Raw genomic sequence first — 13,139 nt, 5'->3', positions numbered from 1 at the left:
TTGTCAGATGAGATTAGATAACATTAGAACAGAGCATTTGAGGGGAAGAAGCTTTGATTTGGGAAGAAGAGTTCAGACCTAGCAGGTTATCAGTAGACCTAGAAAAGTGAAAACTATCTTAAGTGAAGGAATAATTTGATGGAACAAACTGACAGCAATCAGCAGCCATTTAAACTTTAGAAAACCGAGGTAGGAGGGAGCCAGGCCCAGGAAATGGATTGGTGGTATCAAAACCTATATATGAGGGGTGCCAGGTGGCTCATTCAGGTAAACACCCGACTCTTGACTTTGGCTCAGGTCATGATCTAAGGGTCATGGGCTCAAGCTCCATGTCTGACTCCCTGCTCAGTGATTCCAAATTTGTAGGGAGTCTGCTTGAGATTCCCTCTCCCTTTGCCCCTCCCTGCACACGCCCGTGTGCTCTGTCTCTCAAATAAGTAATCTTAAAAAAAAAAAAAAAAAAAAAAAAGCCTAAACATGAGAAAACTTGTTGCCTAAAGAGCCCAGATTTAGAGTGCATGCAGCCCTGATCTTCTGACCCAAGTATAGAGATGGGAATCATTAGGGAAATGGAAAAGGAGGTCACAGGATAAATTTTTGTTCTTCTCCAACATTTCCAGTGTAAAACCAGATCAAATTTTGAGAATACAAGGAGAATTACATTCCCAGTTTTTGGTGAGGAGTTGATATATCTAATTAGAATGAGGGTTGGAACGAAACTTGGCACTTCCTAATGGCAGTGTTGTAGCAGAATTGTTATCAGCTGGGTAAGACAGGTGTGTTACTGTGTATCACTCTTTCCTATCCTATAGATCTAAAGATTAAATATTCTCTCTTGATATACATTGGATTACTTATAGAAGTTTTTAAAAAGCTTTGAATGGTCTGATATTTCAGCACTGTTTTCTTTTTCTAAAATCCTGACTGTTATAGTGATGTCATACCCGTCTCAACAAATGGTCTTTGGGGGGGGTCCTAGAGGACAGAGTTTGATGTTGAGGGTTGGCAACAGGGGAATGTGTAAGAACACTTAAATTTAGAGATAAGACTGAATGGGAGAAAAAAGGGGTACCTAGATTAAGAGTCTGACTCTGATTTCGGCTGGAGTCATGATTTCAGGGTTGTGTGGGGCCTGCTTGGGATTCTCCCTCTCCCTCACAGCCTGCTGCCTCCTCCCCCCCCCCCCCCCCCCCCCGCATAGAAAAAGAAAATAGAAGGTGGATGATGATAAGCTGTCTCTGCAGTCAGGTGCTGGGTTCACATTAGTTCATTAAATGTATAAATTTATATTCTACCAACTTCAAAGAGAACTTTGTATCAAAATTAGACACTGGTGAAAATATATTTTATATTTGGATACAGTAAAACTAATAGTTAAATATAGCAGAGAAGTAGATGTCAATAGACATTTGAGATTTATGTTCTGACAAGTAAAATAAACTTGAGCAAGCTCACTTAGAAGCCAAGGTACTAGATGGGAGAAACATGTTAAATCATCTTTTCTTGATTAAAAAAGTAAGCACATGGAAACTGGCTGAGTCATTCTCCTGTTCTGCATTCAAGGAGAATATACTTTGGGAATTATTGCATAAGAGGTTTTTTTTTTTTTTTTTTTTGGTTAAAGATAATTATTTCTTTAACAGATGGGTATAACAATGTTTCTAGAGCAAATCTTTCATCAGTCTTTGTAAGCTGAGGACTTAGTTAAGGCATTCATTGAAGAGTTAGATGAAATGATCTGTGCCTATTTTCTGATAATTAGATTTAATAAAGAAATGAGATTTTAGAGAATCTAGATTAATGGTTAGTTGGAAGCATATAAAGTGAGCCTTGGAAGAGTACTTAACTACTCAGTATTTCTCTGAGTACTACCTTAAATTTCTGCAGTATGTACATTTAAAAAGGCAGGGTATCTCAGGTAAAAGCTGACTTTTCAGACTGTTGAAAATGTTTGCTAAATCTTAATTGTATTTCCCCTACCTCATCCCCTAGCCCCATCGCATACACACATACAACAAACAAAGCTTTGGTCTGCTATACTATGAACTAATACTTGATCGAAACTTCAGGGCTTTACTATACAAAATGAAAGTATATGTAGTCAACTGTGGGAAAAAGATGATGTATCTTCGTTGCCCTAATAACATAAATTATAGAATGGACTTGCAAGTCACTGAGTGAATAAGTGCTTGATGGATCCTTTAATGTTATTCATTTAAATGGAGAATGCCTACAGAGTAGGATTTTAATTTTAATAATGGCTAACCCTGTTGAGCAACTTTAATGTGTTCTAAAAGCTTTATTTTTATGTGATGTTTCTGTGAAATGAGTTTCTGTTCTGTGAATGAGAAACCTAAGGTTCAGAGGTTTAGCAGCTTGTGATAAGATGATGTAGTTGAACTCATACCCTTGTCTTTCTGTGCAGAGCTTGTGCAATGCTTTGTCTTGTATGTGTTCATTTTAATTTATTCTTAACAAATATCTGTTTTCTCCCAGATACTGAAGATACAGTTTGGAGAAAAGGGAAAAAAATCTAAACAAAAAAGACATGGTGTCTATCCTTAGAGCTTAATCTCTTGTAGGAGAGGGCAGGAGCGGATTTCAGATGGGCAGCTTCCAGGGCCTACTGAGAAATTCTGAGAAATTGACCTTTATTTTATACATACAGCTTGTTGTAAACACTATAGAATGTGTTGATGTTATTTTGTACCTGGTGAGTAGACTGGCATACAGGTAGTAATTGAAGCCACAAGTGTATTAAAATTTCCTGTGACTTTAGCAGACATAACTTCTTAAATGATCTGATGGGATCTTGACCTAATGGTTGGCAGTATCAACAGGTGGGCACTTCTTTGGGAACTTAAAGGGAAGGACATTTGTACTTCTTCCACAAATGAGTTCAGCTTGAACAGCTCTTGTAGCATTAACATTTTAACTGTATTAAAGGAACTTATATCCTTTGACCTTTGATGATACTGTCACTCTTTGTGACAGTCCATTTAAAAATCAAGTATTAGTTAAATGATCAGACAAGTAAATGTCAAAGTACTATGATGCGTGCTTCAAAGGTAAATGACAGTACAGTGAGAGTATGAAAGAGTAGGTACTGATCTGGCTGGGAAGGTAGGGAAGGTTTCCTCATTAAGCGTTACTCCAACTGAGATGAATGAGTACACATTAACTAGTGAGGAGACCCTGGTGAAGAGTATTCCAAGTAGAGGGAACAAGCCCATTTTCAATGCTCTGTGGCAGGAAACTGAAAAAAGATCATTATGCCTGGAGCAGAGGGCTCAGCAGGGAAGCATAGAGTACGATGAGACTGGAAAGGTGGAGAGGAGTTCTGATACGTGTTTATCCAAAGCATGGGAAGTGAATTGACCTTTTTAAGGGGATATTAGTCACCTGATTAGATTAGTTTTTGAAAAGATAGACAGGCACATCCATTTGGATTGTCCTCTGGGTGAGAGATGAAAGTGTTTGGGGCTGTGGTTGTGGTGGTGGTTAAAGGAGAAAGAGGAAAAAATATGGGGGAAAACTGGATAGAATCGGTAGAATTCATTGATAGGTTTTAAGGGGTGCCAGAGCAAAAGCTGTAGAGGACTCGCTAAGTTGCTAGTTGACTAACCAACGTATTCTGTTTTAGTTACTTGTAAGTCTGTTCAGGTGTTTTGCAATGTTGTAATGGCCAAAGCTTAGTTTCCAGACTTAAAGTTAGTATCTTACAGCATTACAGTTAAAATCTTGTCATCTCTGAGTACAGTGCATGTTTTAATCAGTATTCATTTAAGCTTCATTTGTTCATTGCCTGATTCTCCCCCCCTTTAACTGTTTTCTCTTTAAGCAGTTTTATTATCCTTTACTTATATGAGAAATTTTAGGGGCACCTGGGTGGCTCAGTGGGTTAAAGCCTCTGCCTTCGGCTCAGGTCATGATCCCAGGGTCCTGGGATCGAGCCCCGCATTGGGCTCTCTGCTCAGCGGGGAGCCTGCATCCTCCCTTCTCTCTCTCTGCCTGCCTCTCTGCCTACTTGTGATCTGTCTGTCAAATAAATAAATAAAATCTTTAAAAAAAAAAAAAAAAGAAATTTCAAAACAAAATTATTTTTTGGGTGGAGATTACTGTTACACCTGAATCCCTTGATTTCTAAAAAGTTTTGAGATGTAATTCATATACCATACAATTAACCAGTTTGAAGTGTATAATTCAGTGGCGTTTAGCGTGGTTCTTCAACCTTACCATAATCGATTTTAGAGTATTTTATCACCCCCCAAAAGAAATGTACTCATTAGTAGTTATTCATCATTTCTTCCCAATTCCCCCAGTGGTAGGCAGTCACGAATAGATTTGCCTTTTCTGGACATATCATATAAATGGAATCTTATAATATCTTGTCCTTTTTAATATGGCTTTTTAAACTCAGCATAATGTTTTCAAGGTTCATCTGTTTTGTAGCATGTATCAGTACTTCATTCCTTTTTTATGGCTAATATTTTGAATGATTATAACACATTTTGTTTATCCATTCTTTTTTTTTTTAAGATTTTATTTATTTATTTGACAGAGATCACAAATAGGCAGAGAGAGAGAGGAGGAAGCAGGCTCCCCGCCGAGCAGAGAGCCCAATGAGGGGCTCAATCCCAGGACCCTGGGATCATGACCTGAGTGGAAGGCAGAGGCTTTAACCCACTGAGCCACCCAGGCGCCCCTTTTCCATTCATTTGATGGACATTTGGGTGGTTTCCACTTTTTTTAAGGACTTTTTTTTTTTTTTAAAGCGATAAGATGACAGGTGTCCTTTTTTTTTTTTTTTTTTAGATTTTATTTATTTACTTGACAGAGAGAGAGCACAAGTAGGCAGAGAGGTAGGCAGAGAGAGAGGAGAAAGCAGGCTCTCCAAGGAGCGGAGAGCCCGATGCGGGGCTCGATCCCAGGACCCTGGGATCATGACCCGAGCCGAAGGCAGAGGCCTTAACCCACTGAGCCACCCAGGCGCCCCCTTTTTTAAGGACTTTTATAAATAATGTTGCAGTGACCATTTGTGTATAGGTTTTAATGTGAATATGTATTTTCAGTTCATCTAAGTATATACCTGGGAGTGGAATTGCTGGGTCGTACTACATATTATTGTGTTTCACTTTTTGAGGAATTGCCAAGCCGTTTTCCTAAGCTGCTGTACCATTTTATATTCCCACTAACAATATATAAGGGTTCCAGTTTCTCCACATCCTTGTTCACACTTGTTATTATCTGTCTTCTTGATTATAAACAACTAAGTGTGAAATTGTAACTCATTGTGGTTTTGATTTGCATTTCCCTGAGGGCTAATGATGTTGAACTTGATTTTTAAAAGAAAGCAGCACTTGGATTTTATTGAGAATATAAAAATGGAAATGTTTGGTAATTTCATGTACTTGCTTAGAGACCATTAGTTTTGCTGTATTTAAAATTTGTTCTTCTTTTTATCAGTTATATTCCCTGAACGACTACAAACCACCCATTTCTAAAGCGAAAATGACCCAAATTACTAAGGCAGCCATCAAAGCTATTAAGGTGAGTAATAAATTTTACACTTCTGTTTTCAGAAGAAAATACTATACTAACATTTTAGAAGAAGGATGATTATTACAGGCTATACAGTTGACCATTGAACATTACAGATTTGGTCTGCATGGGTCCACTTACACATGAATTTTTTTGGATAAATTCAGTGCATTACTGTGAATATGTTTTTTCTTCCTTGTGATTTTCTTAACAACGTATTGTCTCCAGCTTACTTTGTTGTAAGAATGCAGTATTTAATACATATAACATAGGAAATATGTGTTAATTAACTTATCAGTATGGCTTCCAGTCAATAGTGGCTGATTTTGGGGGATTGTCAGAATTTACATGTGGATTTTCAACTGTGCAGGGAATTGGTTGTTTAAGGGTAAACTGTGTATCCTCTTCCTCTTTGCAGAGTTAATACATATTCATGGGGAAAAACAAAAATGAAAATTAATTATCACCTGTGAACTCTCCCATCTAGAGATAAACATTTGACACTTTTGGTAAATATTCTTCCATAAGCTTTGAAGCTATCATTTTTCTTTACTTAGGCAAGATTTTAGATAGAGCCACGTTGTGGAGACTGTGTTTGTTGTTTGTCACACTGACTTTACAGAATCTTGGTAAAGGTTTCTAAATAAAAATTAATAGTTTTTTTTCCCTTATTGATTCTATTATAGATTTGAAAATGAGCCATTATGAAAAACGATTGAACCTCATTGTATATAGGACATTTAAGCTGTGGGAAGAGGCCATAGGTCTTTAGCCATTGCTTTGATACAGAAGTTTTAAACTAATCTATGTTGACTCACTGATCCTTCTGAAAATCGGAGAAGGCTTGTACTTTTCTGTAGAGAAATACACATGCACAGTTTTGCCTAAAATTTCTTGACTTTAAGGATCGTTTTTGAAGTTCAACCATAGATACCTCCTTCTAAGTGGTCCTTGTCTGCAAAGCTAAGGCTCCCTGCTTTAGTAGGACTGTTAGAATCAAGAATGAATGAGTGCTTATATTTAATTAGATAGGTTTTAACCTGTGGATATTTGGTAATATGTTTCCCTACTGTAAATAAGAGCATCGGCCATAACCAGAAGCACCATTTATTTAAATAAATAATTCTTAAATAATAACATTATCTATTAGATTTAACAAATTCTTATTTACGAAAAGAATTGCCACAGGAGAAAATTCCGATAGTTGATTTTTCAGTGTTCTGGTGGCCAAAGCTTATTTGTCAGACATGTAGTTAATTTCTTACAGCATTATAGTTAAAATTCCTGTATTTATATGCAGAAAATCAAAGAGGTGATAAGTGAAAAGTATGGTGACCAGTAGCATTCAAGCAAGAGAATTCTTTAAAAAAGTGAATTTTCGGGTGTCTGATAGGCTTAGTATAGAATGTTTATTTAGTCTTTTGTGCTTTATTTATCCTATTTTACATTGTGATCTGATTTTTATGATCGTGATTCTGAGAGTGTGCAAACATGTGTATTACCGTTTTTAGTCTGTGAAAGTAATTGATGCATTTTATATAACTTGAGAATACTTCTAAAAAATTTTTTTTTCATTATAGTTGATACATGGTATTCTAGAATTAAGTGAACAGTATTAGTGATTCAGCATCTCTATTCGTTATGCTATGCTCACTGCAAGGGTAGCTGTCATCTGTCACCATACATTGCTATTACAGTATCATTGATTATATTCCCAGTGCTGTACCTTTTGTTCCCATGACTATTCATTTCATAACTGGAAGCCTGTATCTCCTCCCCTTAACCTATTTTCCCCATCTCTCCACTGCCCCCTTTCCCTCTGAGCAGAATATTTTCTAATTAAAATGCTCTGTAAAGTATTAGCAACATTACTCCTATTTTTCAGATGTGGGAAGGGTCTAAGAATAAGTAATTTGCAGTAGTCAGAATAAATACAGCTAAATTTGAATCCAAGCTTCAATCAAGAGCCTGAACATTATGATATACTGTACTATTTTGATTTATTGTTACTGCTTTATATTTTTTAATTTTGAAAATTTAGACATGTTGCAAAATATTATAATGACCAACACATAGTCTTCCCTCAGATTTGCCAGTTAACATTTTGCTACAGTTTGGTTTATTTCTACAAACACACACACACACACACACACACACACACAGTTTTTGGCGGAATCATTTGATAGTTTCAGATTTCATTCATAATAGCTCTTAGTCCCTAGGTACTTGAATTTGAATCTCTTAAGAACAAAGACCTTTCCTAAGTAACTGTATTGTACACTGACCACATGCAAGAAATTTCAGGATCCGGTAAGATCATATATTACATTTATTTGTCTTGTCATGCAGCCATGCTCAGCCTTTGTTTTGTTTTTCATACCATTGATAATTTTGAAGAGTTTGTGCCAGTTGTTTTGCAGTATTGTATTATTTTAAACTGCATTTAGCACATGTGTAAATTGAGATTTGAGCTGCTTTTTAAAATCAGTTTTAAGTGATACTGTTTTATATTGAGGTAAGTCACTAATTTTTTTTATCAGTGATGAGAGACGTGATTATTTTAATGGGTGCTTGTTAACACTGCACACTGTCAGCAAAATCTCACAAAATAGCTGTTGGGGAAGAAGGCCTGTGTGACTTGGTAAACTTTGAATTAAAGTTTAGTAAGCAGTTTTACTCAGAATTACATGTAGTAAAGTAGCTAGAAGCAAAGAGCACTGTCAAGATGTTTTCCAGAAGAATTTATTATTTAGTACAAATCACTCAACATGTAATTAATATTTTGTATGTTGCTTTTAAATGCTTAAGGTAATGCTTACTTTTAAGTAGTTGTTTTGGCTTTTTTATTAAGTGACTTACACTGTTGAGTAAACTGTTTTTATAGTATGAAAATTATACCCAAGCTTAAACTTGTACATTTTGACTTGATGACTATGAGTAATGAGGTTTTCCTTTCTTTTTGATTTTTGGATTTCTTGATGCAGTTCAAAGGAATGTTCATGTATCTCTTCAATCTAAGGGGATATCCCTTAAAAGTATAATTCCTGGAATCAAAAGTATAAGTAGAAGCACAATTTAAGTTCTTTAAACAAATACGCTAATTATGCAGTTGCCATTAAGATATTAAAATTTATTAAGCACAAATTTTAGATATCTTTTGTTTAACCTATAATTTTTTTAATCTGTAATTTCTAATTTGTTCCTTTTTAGGTTTATTCATAGTGTTGTTTCTAAAACTTACACCTGTTTTCTTATAATTGATAGCAGCCTATTACTCATTTTTAATCTGTATATTCACTTCACTTCTGTTGATTTCTTTTAGCTAATCAATGAGAACTTTATACATCTCTGTATCTTATTATATATACTTGTTCCACTTTCCCGCGGAAACGAGACAATGAAGTTCAGAACAACTTCCTTGCATATGTTTATTAATGCTATTTTTTGAGTTATTTGATATTTCTAGAATTACCCTAATTTAATGATACCATTGGAAATCTTTTCCTTCCATGAAAGGAAGAATATACATCTGCCAGTTTGCTTATTACAGGTACTTTGCTGTCAACCTAACAGTATGTGAAATTATGGTTTTATAAGGACTGTGATAAAATTCTTTTGTATCTCATAACACACTTTGGATATACAGTTTGCCCTTGAACATTGTGTTGTTTGGGGTGCTGATCTCTGTGCAGTCAAGAATCTATGTATAACTCTGGACTCTCCTAAAACTTAACCACTGATAGCCTACTGTTGTCCAGAAACCTTACCTATAACATAAACAGTCGATTAACATCTAGTTTGTATGTTATATGTAATATATACAGCATTCTTATAATCAAGTGAGTCAGAGAAAATAATGTTATTAAGAATATCATAAGGAAGAGAAAATACATTTACAGTATTATACTGTGTTTATTGAAAAAAATCAGCATGTAAGTGGACCCACACAGTTCAAACCTATGTTCAGTGCTCAGTTGTACTGACCATGTATGCACTTCAAGAAACCTTTACTAATTAGGTATCATAGTTAATTGCTTATGAAGGTGAGTGACCTGTTGGTCTTAAAATTCATGATTAAAATTCATTGTTTTGATCAACCTTTGAAACTATGTTAAACCTATGCTTAACGGAAAAATTCAGACCTAATTGAACAGAGTTTAAAACTAAACTTCGTTTGTTTTTTTTTTTAGTTCTATAAACATGTGGTACAGAGCGTTGAGAAATTCATTCAGAAAGTAAGTATAATTTTCAATATGTACACTAAATGTACTATAATTATAGATAAATGCCTTGTGCTCTATTCTTTTAAATCAACTACTCAGGTTTTGTTTTTGATGGACTGTACAAAGTGATTCCATTTATTTTATTTTCTAATTAAGAAATAAGGGTGTGGGGGCGCCTGGGTGGCTCAGTGGGTTAAAGCCTGTGCCTTCGGCTCAGATCATGATCTCAGGGTCCTGGGATCGAGCCCCACATCGGGTTCTCTGCTCAGCAGGGAGCCTGCTTCCTCCTCTCTCTCTGCCTGCCTCTCTGCCTACTTGTGATCTTTCTCTGTCAAATAAATAAATAAAATTAAAAAAAAAAATAAGGGTGCCTGGGTCGCTCAGTCGGTTAAGGTTCTAACTCTTGATCTTAGCTCAGGTCTTGATGTCAGGGTTTAAGCCCCCCACACTAGGCTCCACCATTGTGGAGCCTACTTAAATAAGTAAATAAGTAAATAAATAAATAAAATAATAGTGCTTTTTGGATAATTCTAAAAACAATAGCTTTCATTCAGGTAGATGTTCTTGTTAATTTGCAGTGCCATAGTGAGCATCTGTCCCCTGAAAAAAACGGTGTACATATGATTTTTAAAGTACGTTAATTCTCACTTGTCATTTCAAGCAGAATGCCTAGAGCAGCTCTTCTTTTAGATAAAGTGTAGATAAGACATTGCCTACCCGCTGCTTCTCTTCTGCTGATTCATTTTGTCTCATCCATTAAGACATTATACATCTCAGCATCTTGTTTTATAGACCTGAAGTTCCATTGTCTAGGGTAAGCAGAGGGTAATGAAGTTGAAAACAGCTAGCTGTCTTGTACACATTTGATAATACTTTTTGTAAGCAGAGTCCAGGGTGACTAGATTATAGTTTTTTGCTCTCCTGGTGATCAGTGCCCTATTCATGCCACAGTTTTTGGCAGGAGTGCACACGGCTTAAAACTTACAAAATGATACTATATTTGTACTTTACTGTAACTGAATTTAGGTTTTGTACTCTGACTATGTTCATGTTCCTGGATGTAACCAGTACCAGTTTGAGAATCAGTGGTATTTGGCATTTAAGGATTCAGGAAGATTGCAGTGTTTCTTAAAAATAGTTGACGAGGAGAAGGGTATGTGAATCAGTCAGTTGACTGTGTCACGTCAATAACCTTGAGTAAATCAATTTCGTTAATCTTTCTGTGATTCAGCTTTTTTCTGAAGTCTTGGTTTCTCAGTACTTAGAGTATTAGTAAAACGTATTTTGAGTTGAACAACTAGTGAATTGAGGCTGAGATGCAAAGTAAAATAAAATAATAAGTATGCTGTTTTAGGTAAATCACAGTATAATAGAAATGTTGATGATTGGAAAATTTTGTTGTTTTAAAACTTTTAAAAGTTATTTTAAAAAGTTTCCAATGTCTAAAGCAGTGCATCTTAAACTTTTTTGTGCATTGGAGTTACCTAGGGATCTTGTTAAAATTCAGATTCTGAATTCAGTAAGTGTGGCAAGGGGCTGAGAGTCTGCATTTCTACCTGTTCTTAGAGGATACTTCAGCTGTTAGTTTAGAAACCACAATTTGAATAGTAAGGGTTTAAGGGATAAACATGAATTTACCAGTACATGTTTTTTACTGATTTTTATTTAGAGCAGGGGTACTTTTAATAAGATATTTCAGAATCTTAAACCTTGGGTGAGCAGAATTATCTCCATTGTGAGATAATTGTAGAATCAGTCTGGAAAAGTAAGTCGGTATTGCGGGGTTGGGGGGATGAAGTTAAAAAAAAAAGGTGGAATTTCATCTCTCTTTACAAGACATTCCAAGGTATAACATTCCACATAGAAATAAGAAACCTGTTGAGAGGAGAAGGCTCATACAGTATGTACAGTTTGGAACTGTTCAAATATAGTCATCATATGAAGTGCTCCAGTGGCCACATTTTAAAAAGAGTTCTTAGTAGAGACAGTAGGACAAACTTAAACCTAACATAGTATGAACAACTTTATGCCTCACCCGTGCAGTCTGAAAGTTAGAAGTCCTAGGCATGCCATCGTCCATTTAGAATGTATAACCTTCAGAGGTAATTTCTGGCACAATATTTTGATCTTTCTCTTAAGAGAAATACTTCTCAGTCAGGTTTAGAGAAGCTTTGTATAGAGTCTCGTTTTCATGGTTTTATGGAGCTTCAGTTTTGTCTAGGCTTCCACATTCTTCGGTCATTATATACTGAGTTCTAAGTTTCACCTAGTTTCTCCACAGCCTGAAAGAGGTTTGAAGTGGTGTCTTTCAAAGTCAAGAGGTTCATCCACATTTCTGTTATGTCATAGTGAATGAGGTAAACGATCTGTACAGCTCTTCCATCACTTGTACAGTTGGTCACAGTCTATCAGCTTACTGTTGTACCTTAAAAAAGTCTGCCTTAGAGGGATACCATGCTGGCTCAGTCAGTAGAGCATGAGACTTTTGATCTTAAAGCCTGACTTAGAACCAAAGAGGAATGACATTGCCAGTCAGTGTCTGGGCAGAAATTTGAATACTTTACCCCTACCCTGTTTAAAACAGAAATTCAGCAGTGGGTTAGTTAATGGTAAATTGAGTTGCGTGAGTGCATTTTTAAGCTATTTTGTGAAAATTGCAGATTCATGTGTCATTTAATCAATAGATGATGCTTGCATTAGATTATAGTAAAGAGAGATCCCATATACTCTTTACCCAGGTTCCCCCAATGGTAATGTCTTGATAACATAAGTACTACAACCAGGACATTCATACAGTCCACCAAACTCAGGTTTTACATGCACTCATTTGTGTGTATGTATATTTAGTTCTGTGCAATTTAATCACATGTATTGATTCATAAAACCAGCACTGTAGTTAGGATATAACATAGTTCATCACCCCAAGGAGCCATTATGTTCCTTCTCCTTTTTATAGAGCCGCCCTCTACTCTATTCCTCGCCCCCCCAACTCCTGAGGGCATTAGTCTGTTCTCTAATTTGCCATTTCAAGAATGTTATGTAAATATAGACTTTTGAAATTGGCTTGTTCTGTTCAGTATAATTTTATTTAGATTCATCTAAATTATGCATGTGTCTAATGGCTCCTTCATTTTTAAGTGACATTCCATTGGTATGGATGTACCACAGTTTGTCTAGCCATTCACCCATTGAAAGCCATCTAAATCATTTCCATTTGGGGGGGCTTTTATTAATAAAGCTGCCAGGAACATTTGTCTGTGGATTTTTGTGTGAATATAAGTTTCCATTTCTCTGGGAAAGTAAGTGCATGTTGTTTCATAAGAAACTGTTACTCTTTCCTAGAATGGTTGTACCATTTTACATTCCCACCAACAG

The 13,139-nt window shown here is 35.8% G+C and overlaps 1 protein-coding gene across 1 annotated transcript in view; it reads left to right on the top strand.

Annotated features, from left to right (window-relative positions):
* The window catches only part of SCAF8 (SR-related CTD associated factor 8), a gene marked incomplete at its 5' end in the record, with an annotated part of 87,773 nt that overhangs the window by 27,183 nt on the left and 47,451 nt on the right, over window positions 1-13,139 (top strand). Inside the window, 2 exon segments of the mRNA XM_080805713.1 lie at window positions 5,467-5,550; window positions 9,732-9,776. Coding sequence (XP_080661839.1) covers window positions 5,467-5,550; window positions 9,732-9,776 — 129 coding nt within the window.

The sequence above is a fragment of the Martes martes genome (assembly GCF_963455335.1).
Source record: "Martes martes genome assembly, chromosome: 6".
Taxonomy (NCBI): Eukaryota; Metazoa; Chordata; class Mammalia; order Carnivora; family Mustelidae; genus Martes; species Martes martes.
This window is presented reverse-complemented; position numbering and strand designations above follow the sequence as displayed.